The sequence below is a fragment of the Alnus glutinosa genome, chromosome 1 (assembly GCF_958979055.1).
Source record: "Alnus glutinosa chromosome 1, dhAlnGlut1.1, whole genome shotgun sequence".
Classification (NCBI taxonomy): Eukaryota; Viridiplantae; Streptophyta; class Magnoliopsida; order Fagales; family Betulaceae; genus Alnus; species Alnus glutinosa.
The window spans coordinates 11,306,352-11,333,561 of NC_084886.1; the positions used below are offsets into that span (position 1 = coordinate 11,306,352).

Here is a 27,210-nt window from a genome sequence, read left to right on the forward strand (position 1 = left end):
TCATTACATATCAAAAAAGTTTAAGAAATTAAAAAAATATTAATTTAATTTATATTCTAATAACATCGTATAATATCCCTCATTAAATATAATATTTTACATATATTCACACTGCGCTCTACATTCCTAAATAAATCAGTGAAAATACCATATATGTATATATATATTGACTTGGTTTGATTTTGAACCGGTAGTTTTTATTTTTAATTTCGAACCACTAGTTTAATTACAAGACACGTGACATATTTGGAACCATATATTAAAACAAATAGAACAAAATTTAATTGAAAGCGAGCCGCCAGAAATGTATGCACGGATGCACCGTATGTTTGGGATGGGTGGCTGTTAAGCAAGAGGCGACCAAGTGGTCCTTTTAATGCCCCTACAGCAGTTATTAGTAAGGAAAATGATAGAATTATAATAATTGCATTACAAGTTCGCAACTTCAAAGTATATTGGGATGGGTCTACATGTGTGAACTCCAACCCTATGTGCTATAGAGTTGTGCACTTGTAATGCATATATTATTTCCCTATCAGTAAACAGCGGCTGAATTCAAGCCACAACCATAACACAAACCATCCTCCACCTTCAAATACCGTACAGTTTGAGGTAAACATCTCAATTTTTGACACGATACGCAAATTTGATATGAACTAAATATAAAATTAAAGGGTTAGGGTTGATAAGTTTAACCTGTTTAATTAAATGGGTTGGATTAGAGTTAAACCTATATAGTCTTATACCTATGTTTCGACACGATCCGAACCAACACGCGACATAATAACTGGCAATTTTTGACATAACCCGCCAACCTGACATGAATCTAATACAAAAGAGAGTTAAGGTCGAAGAATTTGATCCATTTAATTAAATGAGTTAGATTATAATTAATTTATATAATCTTATATTCATACCTCAATACTACTAATGTCGACACCCTAACACAAATGGTGGGCAATGAATTTGTAAAATGATCATGAGTCAAAATGTAAGACGTTGTTGTTTGTTTATATCCTAGTGTCGATTCCCTTTGATACTAAACGACGAAGCTTCTGCCACTGAAATTTTGATGTCAAAAGCTGATTGTCTTGCACTGTGTTAGAAACTACGCGCGTGGTGCCAAAATACAATTGGATGATCAATGGGAACACACATTCTCGTGGCAGGAATGTCATTCGTGGGTTGCGTACTCTAATGCTTTTTGTACACTTCGAAGCATCCTACAAAACGAAGTGTTGCCATTTCTGAATTAATTTCATAATTTGTTGACTCCAACCAAATATATTATTTTGCAAAATGATGCTTACATGAATTATAATATTAATAAGGTTTATCTTTCTTTTTCTTTTTCTTTTTAATTATATTATTGCAGTTTATTGCCATCAACGGGCAAGATGTGATCAAGATATGCATTATTATTATTTATATCCAACTCAGTGAAGACGGAAGAGGAGAGGACATTTTCGATATCATATTTTTATTACTGGAAGTAGATCAGAAATGTCATTTATCATTGCTTGCCCCAAATAACGTCTAATTATTAAATCTAAAGAACATTGAAGAGTCAAGATTCCTGTTAGACGAAACGCGGAATGGGTTGAGGACGTATGTATGGCTGCAGCTCTTGGAGGTTGGACTTCAAACTTGAAAATTGCAATGGCTTGAGAATTTCGGAGGGCGTGAAAGAATGGCGGAGGGTCCAGTGAGCTTTCTGCTTGAAAAGATTGCTAGCTTTGTTGAAAATGAGATGATGCTCCTGTGGGGCGTTCGGGAAGAAGTTCTGTACCTGAGAGGAGAACTAGAGCGCATGAGGGCCTTCCTGAAGATAGCGGATGCAATGGAAGAAAGCGACGAGGAGATCAAAGTGTGGGTGAAGCAAGTGCGAGAGATTGCTCATGAAACTGAAGACGCTCTTGATGAATTCACAATTCTTCAAGCACATGATCATGCGGACGGACTCTACGGCTCTCTCCACAGATTTTCTTGTTGTATTAAGAACATAAAATCTCGTTGTCGTATTGTCTCCGAGCTACAAGGCATCAACTCCAGAATCAAAAACATTCTCGGGGTTCACAAGACGCTGCTTCACAAACTTAGCGGAGCTCAACAAGGCTTGGGCTCCAAGAATGCAGGAAACACGTGGCAGGACGCGCTTCTTTTTGAAAAGACTGATTTGGTGGGGATCGATGAGCCCAAGCAGCAGCAGGTGGGGTGGCTGGTGAAGGGCGGTTCTGGGCGCGAAGTAGTTTCTGTCGCTGCAATGGGAGGAATGGGGAAAACCACCTTGGCAAAGCAAGTGTACGATGATCCAGAAGTGAAGAAACATTTCAAAATACGCGCGTGGGTCACCGTCTCTCAATCTTTCAAGATAGAAGAACTCCTCAAAGACATGATTCGGCAAATCTTCGGCGTAGTCAGCAGACCAGTTCCGGAAGGATTGGACAGCATGAACAACGACAGGCTGAGAAGAGTAATCAAGGACTTGCTTCAGAAAAGGAGGTACTTGATTGTTTTGGATGATGTTTGGCACTTGCGTGTATGGGATGCTGTCAAATACGCCTTGCCTAACAATCGTTGCGGCAGCAGAGTGATGCTCACTACACGCAACGCCGACGTAGCCTCCACCTCCGGTGTGGAATCCATCGGTAGGGTCTATAAATTGAATCCCCTGCCTCCGGAGGAGTCTTGGGATCTTTTCTGCCGGAAGACTTTTCAAGGGGATGCATGCCCTGCTTATTTGGAGGAAATATGCAGAAATATTTTGAGAAAATGTGAGGGACTTCCCCTGGCGATTGTGGCAATCAGCGGTGTTTTGGCGACAAAAGACAAGCGTAGGATTGACGAGTGGGATAAGGTTTGCCGCAGTCTTGGTGCGGAAATCGACGGCAACGACAAACTCAAGGATTTGAAGAAAGTACTTTTGCTCAGTTTCAACGATTTGCCGTACTACCTGAAATCTTGTTTCTTGTACCTCAGCATCTTTCCAGAAGATTATCAGATTGAGCAAATGAGAGTGATTCGATTACTGATAGCGGGGAGGTTTGTTGAAGATAAAGAAGGGGAAACGCCGGAAGAAGTTGCGAAGGACTACCTCGACGAACTCCTGAACAGGGGCCTACTGCAAGTGGCGGCCACAACGAGCGATGGAAGGGTGAAGATGTACCACATCCATGACCTGCTGCGAGAGATTATCGTGACAAAGTCAAGAGAGCAGAACTTCACTACAATCGCTAAAGATCAGAACGGGGTGTGGCCCGACAAGGTCCGACACCTGTCGATACATAACACAACGCGAAATGTTCAGCAAAACAGGTGTGTTTCTCAACTTCGCTCTCTGTTCTTGTTTGGGGTGGTAGAAAAGCTACACATTGGAAAATTGTTTTCTGGCGCTTTTAGGCTGCTACATGTGTTCGATTTGCAGAACTCACGTATACACAGGTTCCCAGTTGATATTGTGAACCTGTACCATCTGAAATATCTAAGCTTTAGGGGAACCAAAATTAGACGCATTCCAAGCTTTATAGGGAAGCTTCAGAATCTAGAAACTTTGGATCTTAAACATACCCGTGTCACTGAACTGCCTGTTGAGATCTTGAAGCTCACACGACTGCGCCATCTTCTTGTATATCATTACAAGCTTGAATCCTACGAATATTTTCACTCGAGATATGGTTTTAAGATCCAAGGAAATATAGGAAGTTTGCAATCCCTGCAAAAGCTCTGTTTCATAGAGGCGAACCAAGGCGGCGGGACTATAATGACAGAGCTTGGGAAACTGTTTCAACTAAGGAGGTTAGGCATTGTGAAGCTGAGAAAAGAAGACGGCAAGTCTCTGTGTTTATCCCTCAAAAAGCTGACCAACCTTCGTGCTATGTCGTTGACATCAATAGAGGAGGAAGAGATACTTGATTTGGAACACCTTTCTTCTCCACCTCCATTGCTTCAGCGGCTGTACTTGAGAGGGCGTTTCGAGAAGTTGCCTCACTGGATTCCATCACTCCATGGCCTTGTCAGATTGTATTTGAAGTGGAGTAGATTAAAGGAAGACCCACTTGTGCTCCTCCAAAATCTGCCCAATCTTGTGCATCTTGAATTGCTTCAGGTTTTTCAGGGAGACACGCTGTATTTCAGGACCGGGGGGTTTCAGAAGCTGAAGGTTTTAGGCCTCGATGAATTCAGTGAGCTTACATGCGTGCAAGTGGAAAAGGGAGCAATGCCCTGTGTTGAAAAGCTGATTATCCAGCGGTGTAACTTGCTTAAGAAGGTGCCATTTGGGATTGAACATCTATCCAAGTTGAAAGTGCTAGAATTTTTCGACATGCCCGAAGAATTAATCAAGACGCTTCGTCCCGAGGAAAAAGGGTGCGACTATGGGAAAGTTGCTCACATCCCAGAAGTCTATTCTACCTACTGGAGAGAGGGATGGGAGGTCAATTCTCTGGAGAGTCTCAATGAGGGAGAGAATTCCCCCAGGCGCAGTACTATCATTTTGAAGAGTCATGATCTTCAAACGCGTTGGAAATGATATATTCAGAGATATGGGGCATGCTTGTACAAAGCAGTGATGATGATGATGATGATGATGGTGTTGGAGTTCTGTAGTGCTTGAAGCTGGCTCGTGTGTTGGAGGGTGTAAATATGCAAGTGACTGTAACAGTTCTTATAGTTGGAAGAAAGATTTATCTGGACTTCAAGCGGCTTATTAATGCTTGGGGCTTCAGAGGTAACTTGTGGTTCACAATGTGTATGATGCTCAGAGCATCCAGGTTGTGAATATGTGGAGGATGAAAGATTGTAAATACTGTAAATGATTGTAAAAAAGAAAACACATTGTAATTAAATAAGCACGGGGTATAGTCCTCACTCCGGTAAAGATGTAAATTACTGTCAATACTCCAACAGTTGTGGTGAACCACAAATTGTAAACATGTAAAGATTGTAAATACTCATTATCAGTGTACAGGGATAACCTCTAGTTGTCTATATAATTGGGGCATTCTTGTACAAAGTCAGGTTGCTCTGTGGAATTAATATTTAATATTTGTTCACTTGTTCATGTATGCTATTGAATGTGGATCGTATTTGGCTATTGCTTGATATGCATTTATATATATATATATATATAGGGATGTAATCGAGCCGAGTCGAGTCGAGTTTGAAGATTTCAAGACTGGCTCGTTTATGAGTCGAGCCTAAATAGTCGAGCTCGAATTCGAGCCGAGCTATAAATTACATGTTTAAGCTCGGCTCATTTAAAACTCGGGCGAGTTCGAGCTCAAGCTCGAGTTCGTTGAAAATGACATTCGAGCCGAGCCGGGTTACTGGACAAGCTCGGCTCAACTATTAAATTTTTCAATGAGTGATCAAAGCAAAATTCAAGCCCAAGTTTATGAATAACCTCTATGCATTTATTAATAACATAAATATATAATATGTAAGTATATAAAGCATATTATAAAATATATTACATAACTATAGTTTATAAGTAACAAAGTAATAATATGTTATTATATATAACTACAGAGTATAAACAATGGTATATGTATAATGTGAACAAATAGTAAGTCTAACATATTCTATATACCTAAGTAACTATAATATAAGTATAATATATAACTATTGTTAACCATGTGTGATGTGATATATGTGTTTATATATATATGCTAACTATTTAATATTGTTATATTGTTATATACTAACTATTAATAACTTAATATGTTAATTTAACATACTAAATATTGTTATCAAAGTATTATAATTAATATGTAATACTATATATATTATACTATATTTACTATTTACTAATATATATGTAAGATATGAACGAGCTAACGAGTCGAACTAACGAGTCGGGCGAGCGATCCGGTCGAGCTTTAAACGAGTTGAGCTCGCAAGCCCCTATCGAGTTTTGTCGAGCGAGTCGGGTATGTATCACTTACTAATCGAGCGGGTTTCAACAGTAACGATCGAGTTTCTACAGTATCGAGCTCGAGTTCGGATCGGGTTAAACCGAGCGGGTATCCAGCGGGCTATCGAACGGACTGACTTATTTACATCCCTATATATATATATATATATATATTTTGGCTACCAAGCTGACTAGAAAAGCAGGTAAAGACAAGAGAGTACTGCACCAATTAATTTAATCTACCCAAATGTTTTGAATAACACTGGATAATCACTCAGCTTACTAAACTTGAATGATACTGATCTCCACAAGACTACAATCATAAACACACGACTCAATTGTAAATGTTTTGTAGACACTGCTTAATAACTATCAATTTGAGTGTTAAAACCATAAATATATTATCTAATCACACTGACAACTGTACAGAGGAGCCCTAAAGAAGATAATGATGAACAAAATGACAATCAATTTCGATATGTTTGGTCCGTCCATGAAAGACATCACGTATTCCATAATAACTATCGCAGCCAAAGAGAGCCGAGAGAATATTGTCCCTAAGGGCTAACTCAATCGGTTGGGGACCACACCTCATGAAGCGGAGATCACTAGTTCGAATCCTTCATTCCCTCTTGTGTGGACATGTCAAAAAAAAAAATTGTGTACATGTTATGGGTCTGCCATGCTTACCTCTAGCCATGGACAGGGAGTGGTTGGAAAGGTTGAAAGGTCAGGGAATGTGAGTCAGCTGATGACTTAGCGTATGGACTATTCTCAAACGTTCTAGAAGAATAATTAGTTATTTGTTCATTTACTCTTTTATCCCTAGATTCCATTTTCTATTTTAGAAGGTTGTTAGAAGAGAGAGAGAATGGATGACACCTTGCTGGATTGATTCCAGCAGGAGCATCTATAAATAGAGTGCTACTGTAAGAGGAAAGAGCAGACTTGAATTGAGAAGTGTAATCGCAAGTGTACCTTGAGAGCCAGGGCCTCTCTTAAGAGCCCGTCAGTAAAATTCCTCTGTTTATTTCCAATTTTCCTTGCATTTCTACCAGTTATTATTCCTTCCGATAAAAACCCACCACAGTACATGTACGCCTGCTCATTTTTCCATATGATTCAATGCCCTCAACTAACAGATCCACAAAATGGTAGCTGAAGGGGGTAAAATGCCACAAAATGATAGTTTAGGAAAGTAAATGTGAAAGAGGTGCCAGCTTATGGAGGATAAGGCTATATTTCCCAAACAAAAGAGAAAACAAATACCAAAACGGGTGATAGGAAACATTGTATGATTGGCTAGCACTACAAGCCTACAACTCTGCGACCTTATATACTCCGAGTATATCGAGTAACTTTTCCTTGTCAACAATCATGCGGCCGGAGCACCCCAAGTCAATCATATAATCAACAGTTTAAGGATCTGGCATTGCTACTATTGTTTTCTCTAACTCCACTACGATGGCACCACTTGCAATATGCTAGGTGAAGAAAGGATCATTAAAGAGATTAACAGATAAATTTGCATTTCACAAACCATTCACATAACATTTGCAGATGCTGAAAGCACGCAATCCTTTTTCTTTCTTTATTTTTTTTTTCAGTAAATCTAACTACATTTTCAGCAGCACCGTCTAATTTTCTACATTTTGGGTCATGTTCTTTGTCAAAAAATGGATTTCGGACTCCCTAAAACTGGCTTTGTTCTCTGTATATCTTTCCGGAGACTTCACAAGTCCAAGAACTTGGAATGATATTAAGGACATCTTACTCTCCAGAGGGCGCATAATATGTGGCCACATTGTTTAAACCATAAGATTGGATTAACTTGATATACATTTAGTACAGTTCCAAACATCTGTAAACAACACGTTACTGTAGAAATAAAATGAAAATGTGTAAAGAATAATCTCTTAAAATCACTTGAATGACTAGAGGAGCTTTGGGAAGATCACTTGAGCTGCCAAAGAAATGTGGATCAGCCAAAAAGCCATTGCCATCCCTTCCTAAGAAGCCATATAATTATAATGTATTAGTTGCTGACAAGATATCAAAAAATTTTGTTGCCCGCAGCCACAGTGCCCCCCATTACATGGTTAATTATCAAACACAAAGCTTTAGATTGTTCGGAATGTAAACAGGCTTGTAATGAACATTGTTAGGGAAATATTTGTCCCCACCTTGGAGTGGGGCCTGGTTTGCCCCACAAGGGGGATTTCGGACCCCGGAAAGGATTAGTCCCTGGAAGTGAACCTTGGTCGCAGGAAGCCTTCAATATTTATGAGACCAGTCAAATCAAGTCAGAGAAGATATCAGACGTCCCCATTGGGCCTTGTGCTTGACAGGGGCAAAATGGACATATAGCATGCAGGGATATAAAAGGGAGTAAAAAAATTATTTGGGCAGAATCTATTATTATTCTCTCTCTCTTTCACTCCTCTTCATACAAACACTTGACTGACTTGATCGTCGGAGGAGGCTCCGCCGGCCAACCCCCGGCGGGTCTTTCTTGTTTTGCAGGCCAAGGCGCGGGCGAAGGGGACGTCTCTGATGGTGCCACGCCACCTAACCAAAAAGATCATCAACAATTGGCGCCGTCTGTGGGAACGACGTGGTCGCTCCTACCAAAACAAAAATCCAGAACGGTGACTGGTAACCGGAAACACCCTTCGTCAAGAAAGGGAGAGCTGATGGAGTAGATTTGGGGTTTATGTCTGACAGATCTGGACGCAAATGTTATGGACCCGAACCTACAAGCAACAGATTTGATGATATTAACGATGCTTCTGAAGGAACTCATCCCAGTATGGCTTTCTGTTGGCAGTCGTATCTGTGTGTGGACAAGATAAGTTCTCTGCTCTTCTTCCACGGTCTGAATTAGTCACAACTCTGTATCTTCGTTCTAGAAATTTTCAAATTCAAAATGATATTTTGATAATCTTGATGGAAGAAGATAATTTCTTGATAGTCAATCTCGGATCACAAAGGGTGAATGAGGATTCCCATAATTTGCAGAAAGCTTACTAAATGCAATTTGTGTTTTTACACGTGTGAAAGGGACAACTTTTAACATTTAGCATATTTGTAAAAAGCAAAAGGCTAAGGATGGGCCACGTTTCAGATCAAGAGAAGGTCTTAAGGAGCATAAGCCTTTGCTTTATTGATTATTGTGTAAAGTCATGCTTCTCTGACAATACCATTAATTGTGCTTGGAAACTAATGAGGATGAAATTCTTGTATTACCCTTGCTGTCACTTGATTTCATGGGTTCTCTCTTCAGTATTACTGAGGTTATACTCAAATCTTTATGGACTCAGAAAGTCCCCTCGGAAGGTTTATGCTTTTGCGCAGGACTATGTGTCACGTAACTCAGGATGAGCTCATCGCCTTGTCGGCCAATGTCTTCGCAAGCATGCAATTATATGGATCTGTGATAGTCGTCCCATATATTTATAAATTTTGGAGAAAGGAGGAAATTTCTTGTGAAAGAGATGAATAGTGCTTTTTTTAATCTGCTTGAGCCATACACCCAATGGAGTTGAAGATCAGTTTTACGCGTGCCAGCGTAGAAGAAAGATTATGGAGAAGAATAGGTCTTGTTTTATTGGTTTTTGTGGGAAATGATGTCTTTCTGGCAACATCATTTGTTAAAACTGAAAGGAGATGGGCTACGAAGCAATGTTTCTCCCCGGACATGATTCTGTAGCTAGTTGCTAACTTGTAAAGGTTTGAGTTTTTTTTTTTAAAAAAAGGTTTTTAAAAAAAGAAGAAGGGAAAGAGGTCCCGAAACAGTACTACCAGATCAATGCTATTGGTTGAACTTTGAGGATGGAAGGAAATCAAAGTTGGCGGGGACACCATCACACGTGTGCGCAAGTCATGTCAGAGCGACGGTAGTTCCTGGATACGAAGAGGAAAAGAATACTGATAAGTCTTGAATTGTTTGATTCAAGACCCCTTTATTTGCATTTGTTAGAGCTAGTTCGTATTGTATATATAACGTTTTGTCGTAGTTTTTGTGTTTTATCTTATTTTCAGGTCTTAGTTGAAATCTAATTCAAAACACTTGAATTAGACCTGAAAATACATCAAGATTACTTTAAGTCATTTTCCTGCAAGTTGAAGAATTGTCCAAGGCAATTCGATCGATCTACTATTTGTACAGCCAATAATTCGATCGATCGACTTTTCGATCGATCGACATATTTTAGATCGATCGACTTCGCATCTTCCAGAAAATCAGATATTTCCAGATCTTTGCATTCTTTATGCAATTCAAATCATAAGTTGGATTTTGTGGACAGAAATGGACGCCGACCAGCTCTGTTTGTGCGGCTAGGATTAATCCTTGATGGTCTTTTGTGAATCCAATTCTCTATATATATGAGATTAGGGTTTTAGGTTAGAACATGCATCTTTTGGGGTTTATTCGGATTTGCTCAGGTGTATCACTTCAATTTCTTGTATTTTCATTCACTTAGATGCTACTCTCTGGACCGAAATCCAGAGAGTTTGTTTCCTTGTTGTTTTTCCTTTGTTCTTCATATTCTAGTTAGTTTTCTTCTTCCTCTTTTGTAATCCGAATTTCTTTAAGTTTAATATAGTTGATTTCAATTCATTTCTCCTTTTTTCCTTTACTGTTTTCATTCATTTCCATGCCTAGATTAGTTTAAATTCATGTCTAGCTAATTTAGTTCTTAGGGTTTGATCCAAGTCCTATCCAAAACCATGTAGTGTTCTTGATGTTCTTGGGATTTTCTTTAGATGTTTGATGATTGCTAAGGGCTAGAGAATATCAAAACTCATGCTAAAAGGTTTTGATATCAATATTCCAATCCAATTATTCATGAAAAATAGATTAACTTGTCTATGAGTTTTTCTTGAAGTCTTGAGTAAAACCAACATTCTTGGAAACAAGAATGATGTCTTTTGCAATGAAGCTATTTGACATGATGTATGATTTCTCATTAGAGTCACCTTATAGGGTATGCTAGGGAACACCAATCATTTCATCCCTTTGGTAGTCTAATGGTTTTTCAATTGTAGTTTAACTTTATGTGGAATGATTTGGTGTGAAACTAGATATCTTATCATTGTGGCCTAATTAGGGTTTTCATGTATTGTGTATACTCATTAGGATGTGTTATAGAGTAGTAAGTTAGGGAACATTAGTCACTCCACACCTTTGGTAGAGTAGTTGTTTTTCAATTCTAGTTTAGTCTTTATGTGGAGTAGATTAATGTAAATCTAGGTGCTTTATGATTACGTCTTAACTAAGGTATTTTCGTGTTGAGGTCGTCGTAATGGTTGACGCCCATTACGCGCTCATATCAAGCATGTTGGGAAGGTCCATATAGACTTTAAGCATCGCATTGGTGGAGGATTGGATAGGATCAACACCCTAAGTTTTCTCTTAAATTAATTTCATTTCCGTTTTCATTTCTTTCACCTTGTCGTTGTAGCTTCAATTCTACAACCCTTTACTTTTATTTTTGTTTTTAAGTTAAGTTAAATATGCTCCTTAGATATTCCATTATGCAAAACAACCAATAATCATTGTGGTTCGATCACCCTTACTATAGTACAATCGATACGTACTATTGCGAGTGGTAAAACATATATAAATTTAAAATCCACGTGTAGCCGGTTAGTCCCGAGCTATACCAATTTTTTGGCGCCGTTGCCAGGGATTAACGGTTGTTTATGGGATATTTAGGATTGTATTTAGTTTGATTTAGTACATAGTGTTAATTCTGTCCATAAGCTGTTTTTGGTTCTGTATAAAAACTGTTTTTAGTGTTTTTTGGGTTTTACTTCGGTTCTGTCTGTTTGCTGCAGAATTCTGTTTCTGCAGAAATATAGATCGATCGACTTTTTGGACCTGTAATTTCGATCGATCGACTTTCGATCGATCGACATAAAATTAGATCGATCGAATTTTCCTGCAGTAGCACTCCAGCTGCTACTGCACTGCCTCACTGCAGACCGGTTAGTTTTTCTTCCTTTTTCATTTCATTTCTTTTCTGTACCTTGTATATATAGATTAAATTTTGTTGGTGCATGTTTGGTCGTCGTTCATGGTCATTGCCTATTTTTCCATACGACCCAAACTTAGAGCGGATTTCTAGACGAAGTAGATCCAAACGGAACTCACGTCTAAGAGCCCATTCTAATTCACCAATGTCTGAAGAACCAAAGCCTGTGCTGTTGAGGGACCACTATGTTCCCTCAACATACACACCTACTTCAAGCCTTCAGTTGCCGGACATTACAGCAGCTCATTTTGAAATTAAGTCCGGATTCATTCAAATGCTTCCTTTATTTTACGGACTTAGTACTGAGGATCCTTATAAGCATTTAGATGACTTTATTGAAATCTGCTCCACCATTAGGTTGCAGAATTTTACAGAGGATGCTTTAAGGATGCGTTTATTTCCGTTCTCCCTTAAGGATAAAGCTAAGTATTGGTTAAATTCCCTAGAGACTAATTCCATTACTTCTTGGGCTCAGATGCAACTCGAGTTCCTTAAGAAGTACTTTACCATAGGGAAGACCAACCAAATACGAAAAGCCATAGCTGGTTTTTCTCAAGTAGAGGGAGAACCTTTTCATGAAACTTGGGAGAGGATGAAGGACCTTTTACGAAAGTGTCCACATCATGCTGTTCCCAAGTGGCAGCTTGTACAGTGCTTCTATGATGGCTTAACTGAGCCACATAGACAGATGGTAGATGCCTCATGTGGGGGTACTTTTATGTTGAAGAGTGAGGATGATGCATGGACACTTTTTGAAAACTTGTCTGAAAATTCTTTACACCATTCATCATCCGGTCGTAGGACAAACACTAAGAGCCAAACTCTTTATGAGGTGTCCTAACCTTTGGACTTGAATGCCAAAGTGGATGCCTTATCTAGAAAGTTAGATCAATTGTTAGCATCTGGTTTTGTTCCTGCGACTGCATCTCATATACACACACCACATGATGCAAAGAGAGAGAGAGCACTATACGGTTGTCCGATGGAGGTAAATGAGACTCAGCGAATATCATTCTGATCACCCCTGCTTTGTTTTCGTTGTATTCCGATGAGCGCTCCGGCAGAGTCCATGTCTGAGGACACTCGAGAGGCACGCGTCAAGAAGTATGGCTGAAGTCCCCAAACTCGTGGAGGTGTCTACAGACCCCGGTGAGTGGACTACCCGTAAAAAAAAAAAAAAAAAAACTTTTGTGGAAGGTGGCCCATGCAGAGGAGAGTTGGATTTGAAGATGCAAAAGGTGCGTCAACAAAGTACGACCGGAGGTCCGACTTAACTCACAGAGGATGCCGAGCTCATTGACTCCGTCCTCGACGTCGTCCGCAAGGAGGCCGAGAATTGTGACTGCATGCAGGGTTTCCGGGTCGGCCACTCCCTGGGCGGTAGCACTGGCTATGGGATGGGGACCCTTCTCATTTCCGAGATCAGGTCCGAGAACATTGCCGAGGACCTGTTTGAGATGTGTTACGCAGCTTCGACTAGTTGATGAGTGCCCGGACTTCCGATCTAGTCGCTCCTCAACAGTCGAGGTGGGGACAAATTACGAAGGAAGTCCTCGGAAGTTCTTATTGCTATGTGCTTCTTCTGAAAAACGGGGATGATTATGGGGCCACAGGTCACCTCGGACACATTCTGTAGCGGGGGGGTGACCTACCAAAGTTCGGGCTTAAAGATCCAAATGGATGAGGGGCTATGTACGCTCTCCAGAGGCCGGAAGAGCTGAGATGAGTCCATTTCTCTCTTTTTATTCCATTTTATTAAATTCTGGATATTAAATACTGATGGCAGGGATACATGAATATATATATAAGTTTCGGAGTGTCAGACCTGGGAAGGTCTCTCCGACGGAAGACAAAGACTAATAATTAATTAACTATTTTGCCCCTAGGAGGCGTAATTTATGAGATCTTTGATAATCTCACGATTTCAAGAGTAAATGCTAGATATACACGTTTGTATTTGCTGACTCTTGACAAGTATTGGAGCTCATAATACAGAGACGGGAATTGATCCCATCTTGATAGTCTCCCATTGGATTTATTGATCTTTTTCCGTAGCATTGTAGCATTTTTGCAGGAGCTTTGTTTTTATTGCACAAACAAATAAAGCGAAAAGGAAAGCTCTCGAAGTTACATTCCGAGAGCACTGTTTGGGAGCGAGAACTGGATCAATTTCCGATGATATTTCTGAATTAGTTAACAGGCGAGGAGTAATAACCTCGGTAAAAAATCAGGAGAGGAGTAATAACCTCGGTAAAAAATCAGGAGATGAGTAATAACTTCGGTAAAAAATCATGAGAGGAGTAATAACCCCGGTAAAAAATCAGGCGAGGAGTAATAACCTCGGTAAAAAATCAGGAGAGGAGTGATAACCTCGTTAAAAAATCAGGAACCCGCCCTTAACAGGGGATAACCGGGGGAATCAAGGTGGTGACCTCGTTAAAAAACAAGGGATCCGAGGATAGGACCTCGTAAAAAACAAAGGCTGAGGACGTGACCTCGTTAAAAAACAAGGGATCCGAGGATAGGACCTCGTAAAAAACAATGGCCGAGGACGTGACCTCGTTAAAAAACAAGGGATCCGAGGATAGGACCTCGTAAAAAACAATGGCCGAGGACGTGACCTCGTTAAAAAACAAGGGATCCGAGGATAGGACCTCGTAAAAAACAACGGCCGAGGACGTGACCTCATTAAAAAACAAGGAAGAAGACGAGGATAAGGCCTCGTGAGAATCAAGACACCGGACAAGGACACCCTTCCTGGATGAGGACAGGGGGGTAATGTAGGACTCGAGGCCCTAGCAACATCGGCATTTGGCCTTTTAGATGCTTAGCAGTTCTCCTCCGTCCAGGCCATTGATTCATTTTCAGGGGCTCACGTTGCTATGTGACTTGGTCAGCTCTGTATTCCCAGAACAAATCACTCAAGTCAGTTCTACTCGGACCAAAGTGATTTTGGGGGGGGGGGGGGGGGTAGGAGACTGGAGGATTGATTATTGAATATTGGCTGGGTACACTTCCGGGGTAAATCACGACAGAGCTGAAAAGGAAATCGTGACAGATAGAAATTTTCTTTTTCATTGAATTTGCAATGAGATTACATTACGGGGAGTAAACCCCTACAACAAATCAAGATGAGGAGTATAACCTCAATAAAAAACAAGGAGAGGAGATAACCCAATAAAATAAAAAGTCCGATTCCGGACAGGGACCCCTCCCCTTGGATTTGGACAGGGGAGTGGGAAGGAAACCTTAAGAGAAAAAGTCTGATTTTGGACAGGGACCCCTCCCTTTGGATTTATACAGGGAGGTGGAAAGGGGACCTGTATGGGAAATGTCTGACCTCGGACAAAGACACCCCTCCTGCTTGAGGACAGGGGGGTGATAACGAGCTCGGATGCTTAGCAATTCTCCCCCATCCGAGCTGTTGATCTATTTGATTATTGAATATTTGCTGGGTACATTCTCGGGGGAACAGAATTATCTTCCGGGGTTGACCGTCGTCCCCCGTCCATGCAGAACTGAGAAAGAAATTGTGACCGATGACGACCTGGGTTGCCAGGTCTATATTCATATATGCATAAAAGAAGGAATGCCTCCCGAGGACCAACTTCTTTAAGTTAGGGAGAATACTCGTAGAGTTCTTTCTTGAATAGAAGACTCTTCTTTCGGATAAGGAGACGAGAAAAACGTTGACGTCTGGCATATCGCCTATATAAAGTTGAAAAGGGAGCAGTCCGAGACTGTCTTCCTCTGGAGAATGGAGGGTAGTGTCGGGTCGGGATAGTGAATCCCTCTTGAATAAAAAGGTAATCCCGGACACCACCTCCCTGCCTAACAATATGAATCCCATCCACGAACTGTGAAGAAACCTTTTATTGGATAAGGCCGAAATGCCTACATCCCGGCCACGGATAACATTGAAATGATTGCTAGGAACGCCAGAGAAGCTGATCTACTGAGTGCCGTAGATTAGCAATAACGGATTCGGCTTGGGAAGTTACAATCCCCCATCTTCAAGATCATTTGTTGCTTGAGAACCCTTGAGAACGGGGAGTGAACCCCTCTAACAAATCGGGCTAGGGGAATGTCCCCCCGTAGCGGACTTTGCTCCCAGGATACTATTGGCATTCGGACTTCCATTGTAGGATAACGTAAAAAATGAATGGGATGTTTCATGGACTGTTCCTCCCTAGATAAGGGGATCCTTCTCGGATAAGGAAACTGAAAAATTCTTCCCGGATAAAACAGCCCCTGTTGAATAAGGGAATGAGTCGAGCATCGGCTCTTTGTAGATTGGATCCATAAAGTTGGAGAGGAAGTAGCGAGTAAAGCTCATCTTGGGATAGAGTGGAGACTTACCTCAGATGAGGAGACCGATGTAGCCCCTGGAAAGCGTGTGATGAGATAGAGGTAGCCATGATGGCTGACCTCCTTCAAGCAAAGGACTATGCCTATGGATCTGGATGATTACCCCCTCTCTTGGAGGGAAGGGTAACCCTGATAATTATCTTCTCTTTGGATGGAGAGGGGGTAGCTCAAAGACAACCTCGGACGCCACTCCCCTCCGGATATGGGGTTAAAAGGAAAATCTGCATGAACTTTGCTAGTTTGAGCAGGCGGGCTCCCAATTATGAATCGATGCACCCTTTTTGGGTTCAGGGTCACTGACATAGAGGTCATAACTTGAAAAGACAACTGACCGAAGCCTACACAATTGATTAGACCCACCGGAAGAATTATCCAGTGGTAGAAAAATCCGACAGGACAACATTGGGGCCCGGCTGTGTTGATATGCTTGCAAGCTTGTGGCATAAATTTGAGAAAAATGGAGAAACCAAGCCGAGAATGATAAAAATGCTTGTAGCATCTATAAGGCCAAGGAGGGCTGTAATAATGATTGAGGAACGATTATTAAAACATAAGTCCGACGACAGGGATTGAGGGATCAAGCCCCGGCTGGTGAATGTGAACAAGGAAGCACCCCCTAAGGGAAGTCATTCCCGGAATCTCGACCTTTACTGTGCTGCTATTTCTCGTCACAGTGCCAAGCAAATGCTTGAAAGTTGGGGGGTGCTACGATCCCGGAACCACCATCTACATTCGAAACACTTCTTGGACAAGTAGAAGGGTTGATGGGCTGAGCCTGTAATTTAGGTAAGGGACCCCTGCACCGCGCTCCAGACCAACGATAGCATTCCAACTCTCCAATGGCAGGCTACGGTCAATCTACACCATCATGGTCGGGGACAATTCCGCTTGATTACGCGGATTGTCCGGCATCAGCCTAAAATTAATTTTCCAGAAGCTATCTGCGCTCGAGGCTATGTCAAGTACAGGAAATTTTCGGTGTAACAACCTAGAAGTCGAGTAGAGAAATCGGGACGGGTACCTCTTCTTTGAAGGGATGGAAAGGACCATTGTGCCCCCAATAGTCCCCAGACTTCAGGCCTATCGGTTAACAGGCATCTATCAACCATAGGAAATTGACGGTCCGGCAGTAAGTTCCCTACTATTGAAAGCAAGGAGTATGTTAAGATGCCATCGGACTCATTGTCCGGGGAAGCATAATACTAATGCTTGGCATGATGTTGTGCGGGCTTAATTTTATGATTTATGAAACATCTGTTTCGGTGGTAATCCGAGGAGATTACCAGAGATTAATTTAAGATTCACGTCGTAAAGGCATAACTTTCGTCAAAGGAGAAGATTTTATTAGATTTACTCAAAGTACACACGTACATGAAAACGAAGAGAACAGGCAACCCCGAAAGAATGCTATGGAGGGTATTCACTTGATTATAAATAATCCTAACACTGCGAGGAGGAATTGCCTGAAAATCTTGAAGGGATCATCCGCGCAAACTCCAAGCACGGCTTGAACAGTTGGGCTCCCACGAGCTGTTGGGGCAAAATTTAGATGCTGCACAGTTCCTGTGGGCTGGACAAGAATAGCTTGGCGTAAAGCCGGGGGTCGCACACCCTTGTGTGTCTAAAGCCGGAGATCACACATCCAATAGAACCGCCGCGAGGAGCGAATACTCCAGGGCCATCCATGATGAATTTGTGAATATGCTCGGTCGTGAGGACCATGCCGGGAATGAGGAATATCGCGAGAAGATCTGGAGAATTCAAAAAGAATGACAGGGAAAATCTGATCTCCGTGAAAGAAATAAAAAGAAAGGAAGATCTACTCAAATGGGCAATCTGAAGGCCAATGACATTCCAGCGAAGGAAAGTGCGAATATATAGAAAAACAATAATGATCACTGCATGCACGATTTACGGGGTGTTAGGTGCACCTAACCGATGGTGAATTTATGATGGAAATAAATTCCTGATTGCTTGCCATAAATGGCTTGGAGCCGCATGGAACGGCGGTCAAAGAAATACTAAAGTTTCCACGGAGTCCGAAGAGGGCGTTACGCAGAATGGATGAAGAATGATCGGCAGAATCAATTGAATTCTAGAGGTTCCGATAGGTAAATTCTCCTTACCTTTATGATAAAGATAGGAGAATTGGGGTGTAATTGTTAGGGAAATATTTGTCCCCACCTTGGAGTGGGGCCTGGTTTGCCCCACAAGGGGGATTTCAGACCCCGGAAAGGATTAGTCCCTGGAAGTGAACCTTGGTCGCAGGAAGCCTTCAATATTTATGAGACCAGTCAAATCAAGTCAGAGAAGATATCAGACGTCCCCATTGGGCCTTGTGCTTGATAGTGGCAAAATGGACATATAGCATGCAGGGATATAAAAGGGAGTACAAAAATTATTTGGGCAGAATCTATTATTATTCTCTCTCTCTTTCTCTCCTCTTCATACAAACACTTGACTGACTTGATTGTCGGAGGAGGCTCCGCCGGCCAACCCCCGGCGGGTCTTTCTTGTTTTGCAGGCCAAGGCGCGAGCGAAGGGGACGTCTCTGATGGTGCCACGCCACCGAACCAAAAAGATCATCAACAAACATGATATTTGTGGAAGAGCAGTGTGACCTAGAACGCACGATAGTCATGGGCAGGATGCTAGCCGCCGCCCCGATACACTCGAGTCAGAGAGCAGAAAACCGAATGTACCTCCAAATGTTACTACTTTTATCTTCACTGATAACTCTGCCTTCAACATCCGAATTTACATACCTAAATTTCAGTATTCACTATTCTGACTATAACAACAAAAACAGATACTGGCTCTTGAAAAGAATAGTAACAGAATTTTTTTCAAAATACCAAAGGAACACTTACCTATTCACTTTATAATATATATATATATATTAAAAAAAAAAAAGATTAAAAAAGATGAAAAGGAAGACCTATGCATATCATCTAAGTGGGTTGGCTACAGACTAGTACCGAGTTACCCACCCAGCCTTTATTGCCATTTTCTAAAAGGAATACTCCCCCAAAACTCACCGAGTGTTTTCACTTGTCAAATGGTTTCGAGGAAGCAAAGAAATTAATTAAAGAATAGTTTTTTACAATGATGATGGAACTTACGTGCCATAATCAGCAAGTACAGTTAAACACAGAATTCCCAAGGCACTTTGCTTTCTTTGCAATCTTTCCGACGCCTGTTTCATTGTGAGATGATCTCGCACTACCAGGAGAAATATGGATTTTGTCCATTATATTGATCTTAGGGGCCTCAGGAATCGCCTTTAGCAATGATAGTACATACTGCATACCCCAAATTGAGAGTGGCCTCATATAAATAAGATATCGGAAGTGCCCATCAATCGTCCATCCCTCTGGAGTCTGAAACCAATATCTGTACTTGGTTGAAAAGGAAGATGTCAAAATTAAAGTAACGCACAACAAACAATATTGTAAATGTTACACCCTGTTTAATAAAACATAGTTCTTGCCTTTCCTTTTCAGTAAGCGACCATAGTTATAGTAGATCACATCATCATACTAACAATGACCAATGAAAATGTTTGTATGTTTAAACAGGGTTTTAAACAAGTCATCAATTCATATTACAAATGGTGAATGCATCATGGAACTTACGCATATTCTTCTTCCGACCAGCCCGCAGTAAAAATTCCTTCCGCAGTTGTAAACGCATGCTCCTCCATTCCAGATAGGATCATTGTAGCTGCCACGGCATAGGTGACACCACTACATATTTCACGTGACTGCACGCAAGACTCATCCACCTTACCACTGGGATGCATCCCATTTACAGCACCCATTCTGCCTCCTTTAACTTTCATTACATTGAAACCATAGATTTTCTGGAGAGAACTTCTAATTTTGGAATCATCAAAAAGTGAAGGCAAGCCTGCGGATGCTGTATACCATTGCCCAGCCAGTTGATTTGCTTGTATGGATTTACTATTGCTACTTGACCCACTGTCAAAGTTAAAATAAGAGCCATTCCATAATTTTGCCTCAAATGACGGTTTGGCCTTCAAAACTTTGCTTTTGCACCTTTCAGCAAAACTTTGGTCCCCAAGTTCAAGGGACATTGCAACTGCAGCTTGGAGTGCGGCAACCCACAAGCATCCGCAGTAAGCACTCACACCATGAACCGTCCAAGCATCATATGTTTGATCTGGGAACCCATCATATATTCTCATTGAGACCATCATTGTCCCTATCAAATTGATCCATGTATTCCATGGCAGCACGAACAGCAGGCCAAACATTAACTCCAAATGACATATCTCTTGTCGCAGCAAAGTCTCTATACACCTGAAGGACAAACTCTGGATTCAGATCTTTCCATTTGCTTGTATCATGAATATTATATGCATTCATTTCATTCCATGGGTCATGTGTTCCAAGATCCTGAGGAGCAGCTCCTCTAACCTTCCAAATTCCCGAATTTCCCTCTGCCAGAAACTTTACTTTTCTTCCATCCTCAGATAAGACAGCCTTCGCAAAATCATGTTGAATATTGAGTTCAATCTTAGGAAACAGCTCAAGAAGTGCAAATGAAGCATAGAAGTGCACATCATATGTGCACCACATGATGTATTCCACTCCTTCCAAGTAAAGAAACCTTCCAACATCATCATTTTCATTTTCTGGGTCCGGCAATGTGAGGAGATGCAAAGAGCGGTTGGAGTGCCCCTTCTTCAGAGGTACCATGGGTTCATCTTTGCAAGAACAATTTGTAAGCACTGCTTCATCTTTGTCTTTTAATCCAGCACTGTTTGTGGTATGCTTGAAAACTGAGTCTTGTCTGCCATCTAGCTTGGCTTCAGTTACTTTGACATCTGTATTTTCCACTTCTACTAATTGATTCTGATCATTTCTCATGTCTGAAGTTGACGACGGAGAATCTGCACAAAAAGATCAAAGCAGTCTTAATGTTATTTCTGACCTTAATGACTAAAGTGTAGCGACAAGCAAATGATATTGCCGGTATTATCCTTCTTAGGAAACCAATTTTTGCTTGTAAAATATCACGATGTTAAAGAATAAAATATGTTAGTTTGTTGGCTATATTTTGTTGACAAAATCACTATCATATTAGGGTACTGCTGAAACAGGAACGCTGTAATTATTCAGAGTCTTCAAAATATTTAGAGATTATTTTCCCAACATGGAAAGCCTTAATATGATAAGTTTCAGTGTCATCAGCTTCAGAAAGGCAATTTTCAAGTTGTCCAGAAGATTTTGCGCGTGGTATAGCTCAGCAAAGGCAGTTTCCTTTGTGACCGTCCGAACGGCCAGAGGAAGCGTCCGGACATCCACCAGTGTTCAAAGATAGGGCTAGCAATTTTGACACGACTCGATAATCCGACCCGTTTAAATTAGATAAACGGGTCGGTGGCGGGTCACCCGCAGATGACCCGCCAGACACGATTAAGTCCCTTTTTTTTTTTTTTTCTTAAATAAAATTAAAAAAAGGGGAGAAATATAGAAATTGGGAAATGGGATTCAGGGAATCAGGGATTGGGAATTACCGAATTGAAAAGTAAAGTGAAAAAAAACACAAGTTTACACAATATTTCAAACTTCAAAAATCAAAACTGAAAGTCTGAAAAGTGAAAACCTAACTTTTTTCCCCAAAATTTCCCTTTTTCCTTCAGCTGCCACCTCCCGCCCTTCTCTTCTTCTTCAGCTCCCCGCCGCGCTGCCGCCAACCGTCGTCCCTTCTTCTTCCTCCCGCATCTCCCGCTAGAGTCGGCTGGAGTCTGGACCGCTGGACGCCTTGACCCACTCGAGTGCCGACTGCCGAAGTGCCGACTGCCGACTGCCAAGGCTCTCCACTCTCCAGCCTCTCCCCGACTCCCCGTCACTCTGCCGCTCTCTCTGTCTCAGTCTCTCCAACGCTCTCCACAGTCCACTCTCCAGCCTCTCCCCGTCTCTCGACTCTCTCTGCTGCTCTCCACTCTCCAGCCAGGACCAGCCTCTCCCCGTCTCTCTGCCGCTCTCTCTCTCTCTCGGTGTCTCCTTCTTCCGCCGAATTGCCATGTAGCATCCGGTATGTTAAGAGTAAATAGTTGATTAACTTGATTTCCATTTTTAATTTTTTTACAGCATTTTGACATGAAATGATGAAATGGTTTGATTATTTGATTATTTGTAAATATTAATCTCTCTTGTATTTTACTGATTTTATGAGCCCAAGATTGCATGAACTGCCATGAAAGGTACTCTACCAGTGGAAACAACTCCATTACAATATACGGGTCAAACGGGTCGTGTTGACCCGATTCGACCCATTATGCTAAACGGGTTTCACGGGTCGTGTCAGGTGACCCGTGAAATTGTCGTGTCGTGTCTGGAGCCCCGACCCGTTAACGTAAACGGGTCGTGTTCGTGTCTAGGCTAAACGGGTCGCGGGTCGTGTCGGGTGACCCGTTTTGCCAGCCCTATTCAAAGAAGTGTCCGAACACTTCAGCAAACACCAATCATAGAGAACACATGTTCGCACATATGTCCGGACAGCCTAGCGGACATCAACTCCACAAAGCACCTGTTTGCACAGGTGTCCGAACAACAAACTGAAGGCTGTGAACAGTGAAGACGGCATGCAACAGTTCGGATGCTAGGGCTATGCCGTTCAGATACAATGACTGAAGATTAATGAAGAAACGCGTGAGATCGTGTGAAAAGAAGTCGGTTGCTACTTGCCATCCGGACGTCCATCGTCTTGGTCCGGACGCCGCCCAGAGAATTCCAAATCAGAATTGTATTATGTCTTCTACAGCCAATATATAGGGGTCCTGTAATAACCCATTTTTTTTTAAAAAAAAAAAATACAAATGAGTTATTACAGTGGCACGACAATTTGTCGCTCAGCCAACATATGGTACACGTTCTATAACATGTACCTGATATTTAGAGTCACATCTAAGTAGCAGATAACACAATATAATATCAACGGAAAACACATCTATAAACATAACTATGAATTATACAAAAAGAGCCATTAGCATGTCTATCTGTTTAAGGCTTCTACATAGCTACTAAATACATACCAAAAGACTGACTCATAATTACAAGTGTCACAGGCAACACGGGCCATGAACAAAGACTACAAAAGATGGACAACCAATGGTCCAACCGTTACAACTGTCGCGTCGAGCTTCAGTCGCAATATCCCAAGTACTGTGCTATGGGGTCATCATCTACATCTGCTGAACCTGTAGCCAAAGCATTAATGTCTGCACAGTTGTGGGGTTAACCACATCCGCATAGGTGAAATTATAAGTTCATCACCTCAATACAAAATACCGAGGCCTCAGTGGTATAGGACTCACTAAGTTTTAACAAAAAACCAGCATTTTTACTTAGTCTCTCTTGTATACTTCCCATGTATAAGGGTTGTGCCCCTTAGTGCTTTTCAATAAATTGCTATTACTTATCAAAAAAAAATTTACTTAGTCTCTTGTTTACAATAACAGTTACTATTTTAGTCATGAAAACCTATCCTTTGAAATCACATCGTAGCAGATCGAATAAACACAGGCATAACATAACAATATTAATCTTATTCCAACATACTCTTATACAAATTCACACATCAACTCAAATCACATCATACATCGCCACACAACGCATGCTTTTATTCTGTTTCCTTTTAATCTGTATTTTACTTCTGAATCTAAGAGTATCAACTCACTGGTGCCAGGAGCATCAACTCTGGACTTAAAGTTTCTATAGCTAAGAGCGTCTACTCTAGTCTTACACCCTTTTCCACCCATAGGACATCCATCCGCCGAGATCGTTATACTAGTGCTAGGAGCATCAACTCTGGACTTATTGTTTTGTAGCTAGAAGCATCAACCCTAGACTTACACATAGAATGCAGGAACGTCAACTCACTATGCCAGATACATCAACATTGGACTTACTATTTCTGTAGCTAGGAGCATCAACTCTAGACTTACACATATTCCACCCGTAAAGCATCAACCCCAGGGATCGTTTCCCACGCCAAGAGCATCAACCCTATGACCCTACAACTCACTGTGCCAGATGCATCAACACTGGACTTATTGTTTCTGTAGCTAGGAGCATCAACTCTAGACTTACACATGTTCGACCCGTAAAGCATCAACCCACAAGGATCGTTTCGCACGCCAAGAGCATCGACCCTATGGTTATACTGACTTTACCCGTAAGGCATCCACCCGCAGGGCTCACTACTCAACTAAGAGCATCCACCCTAAGGTTATACTGTTTCTAAAGCCAGTAGTATCAACTCTGGACTTACATATTTCCCACCCATAGGACATCCATCCATCGGGTTCGTCTACCGTTCGTGTTCTCATTATGCTAGTGCATCCATACAATGTACATGTTATCATACATGCAGAATTTCATGTTCAAACAACATCATGTTCTTTCTAAAATATCATAAAACCCAACTCAATACAATGTTCTTCAAAACATTACCCAATCATCACTTCATAATCATATCTCATCCAACAACACATATTATATCTCAATCAACAAATTCATAACTATATCACAATCAACAGTTCTTGATCTTATTATTCTCACATTTCATATTCGTGCTCATTCACTGTCTCATATTCACTTTACAAGTCACATATCCATCTCACAACTCAATCATTTCATTTCATCATTCCTTCACAATCAACATATCATATTCGCATCACAATCATCATCATATGCGAATCAACAGAAATAACAATAGCTCAATTGTAGATTCATTATATAAAACTCCTTAAGTTTTCAGTGAGTAAAATATTCATCTTGGCTGCGCGGATATTAGGCTCAACTTATGAATTCCTAGACAATGCATTGCAATGTATCTCTGAAATCAACACATCGTACACATTTAAGCATCTTCTAACACTAGACTCACATTTAACTCTTAAATTGCTAAAGAGCTAGACTCATGGAAAACCCATATAATTTCTAGGGTTTACTTTTATTATCCATTAATTAATTAGACCAATACATAGAATGCTCATAGATTTTTAATTAAAAACCTCTATTTTATACAACTCCTTAACATTAGGACATAACCCCATAATACCCATTTTCTATGGAACCCATAGATAACCTAGGATTAATTAACACTTTAAATGCAATTAATCCACTAATTAGTAATCTAGGGCTCAAACACTTAAAAGCCCAAAATTTAACACAACCCAACAAATTTAGGGGTTATGCCTATACTTGAACAATTAACACAATTGAAGTTTTAATCCTTTAATCCAAAAACCCATGGCTTAAATAGTGTATAGGAATTCACTATACACAAAAGCCTCAAGCTAATTTTAACAATTTAGTCTAACACCCAAAATGACAAACCTAAGTGAAATCCTACCCAAACAATCTGATTTATATGCTATTTTAACAATGAGTTCATGAAAACACAAAGGAAATGCTAGAAATTTACCATGCAAACACCTATGGCCGGATTCCCCTCTTTTTCTTCTCTTCCTCTTTCATTTTTTTTTTCTTCTTCTTCTTCTTCTTCTCTTCTCTTTTTCTTCCTTTCCTCGGCAGCTCTCTCCCTTGCTTTCCAGCTCTCTCTCTCTCTCTCTCTCTCTCTCTCTCTCTCTCTCTCTCTCTCTCTCTCTCTCTCTCTCTCTCTCTCTCTGTGAGTTGGTGACAAAAAGAAGGAAAGAAGAAAGAAAGAAAAGGAAAGGTATCACATGTGTTATAGGGAAAAGGAGAAAGGGATAAGGAAACGGAAAAGAAAGATAGAAAAGAAAAGGGAGAAGGTTGGGGTGTCGTGAGGTGGGGGAGAAAATGGGAAAAGGGGGAGAAAATGGGGTTGACCGGTTTGCCCCAATATTTTATTTTATTTTATTTTTTATTTTCATTTGTTTGCTTTTTTCTTTTATCCATCAAATAATAAAATAAAAATAAGGGATAATATATACCCTTGATCAATCCTAACCCGCCATGTGGCATTGGTTAAGTTTACATTTTATTTTAAACCTCACACTATTCTAATTTTCATTTGTCAATTGTTATTTAACCCACTATTAATACTTATTTCTTAATTGGATTACTTTACCTTAAATCCATTTATATTTCGATGATATAAATATTATCACTTAGAATCTATTATTAGTCCAATCTTATTTAATAAAAATAATTTATTAATGCTAAACTTTCTATTTATTTTCTTGGCTTTTAGACTCTAGGCATGTATTCTAAAGGAATTCAGTGTAGAATTCTGAATGTGCTAAGAGATGGTGTTTAGGCAAAGATTGTGAGATTAGCTAGCTCTCTTAGAGTTTTATTTGTGTGATTTGATTAACCCATTGGAGTCTAGTTTAGGGAGGAGTCATAAGCTAAAGGAGTCCATTGAAGACCCCTTCAAATAGGAGGTCTGGTTGGGAAACGTTCACGTATAGGTACGTGTCAGAGTTAGAGGTACGACTACTGCATTAGGGAATGTGAGTATAATTGCCTTGTAACTAGCTTTGTCTTCTACATAGTTGATATACTGAATTTGGCTGCTCCATAGTGGTTTTTCTCTTTATAAGAGTTTCCACTTTGTCAACAAAATATTTGTCTTCTTTAAATTAAGATTCGCTTTATATTTTTCAACATAGAAGAGTACCAATCCAAACTATTCCGCCAGCAACCAAGAAGTACAGCTCATTAAATAATGTAAACTTGTACCTGAAAATATTGGACGTAGAATTATGTATCTACCGTGAATTACTCGAAAAGAAATCCATTTGCAAAATGATACTTTAAAATTGTATAAAAGGCTATTATACAATATATATATATATATATATATATATATATATAAAATAAAGGAATCACTCAGAGCAATGCGTAACATTAAGACAAGTGGCGTCTTAAAATG

The 27,210-nt window shown here is 40.6% G+C and overlaps 1 protein-coding gene, 1 non-coding gene and 1 pseudogene across 2 annotated transcripts; 1 reads left to right on the forward strand and 2 right to left on the reverse strand.

Annotated features, from left to right (window-relative positions):
• The first annotated feature begins 1,431 nt into the window (after positions 1 to 1,431).
• Positions 1,432 to 5,051, forward strand: LOC133872506 (disease resistance protein RPM1-like). Its single transcript, XM_062310027.1, has one exon. It carries the CDS (start codon positions 1,691 to 1,693, stop codon positions 4,526 to 4,528), a length of 2,838 nt encoding a protein of 945 aa, XP_062166011.1. The 5' UTR covers positions 1,432 to 1,690; the 3' UTR covers positions 4,529 to 5,051.
• A 7,422-nt stretch (positions 5,052 to 12,473) lies between these two features.
• On the reverse strand, positions 12,474 to 12,579 carry LOC133858988 (small nucleolar RNA R71). Its single transcript, XR_009898657.1, has one exon. It is a non-coding gene; the product is annotated as a small nucleolar RNA R71 (small nucleolar RNA).
• A 6,713-nt stretch (positions 12,580 to 19,292) lies between these two features.
• LOC133872514 (uncharacterized) lies at positions 19,293 to 27,012 on the reverse strand (annotated as a pseudogene).
• Between the last annotated feature and the right edge of the window lie 198 nt (positions 27,013 to 27,210).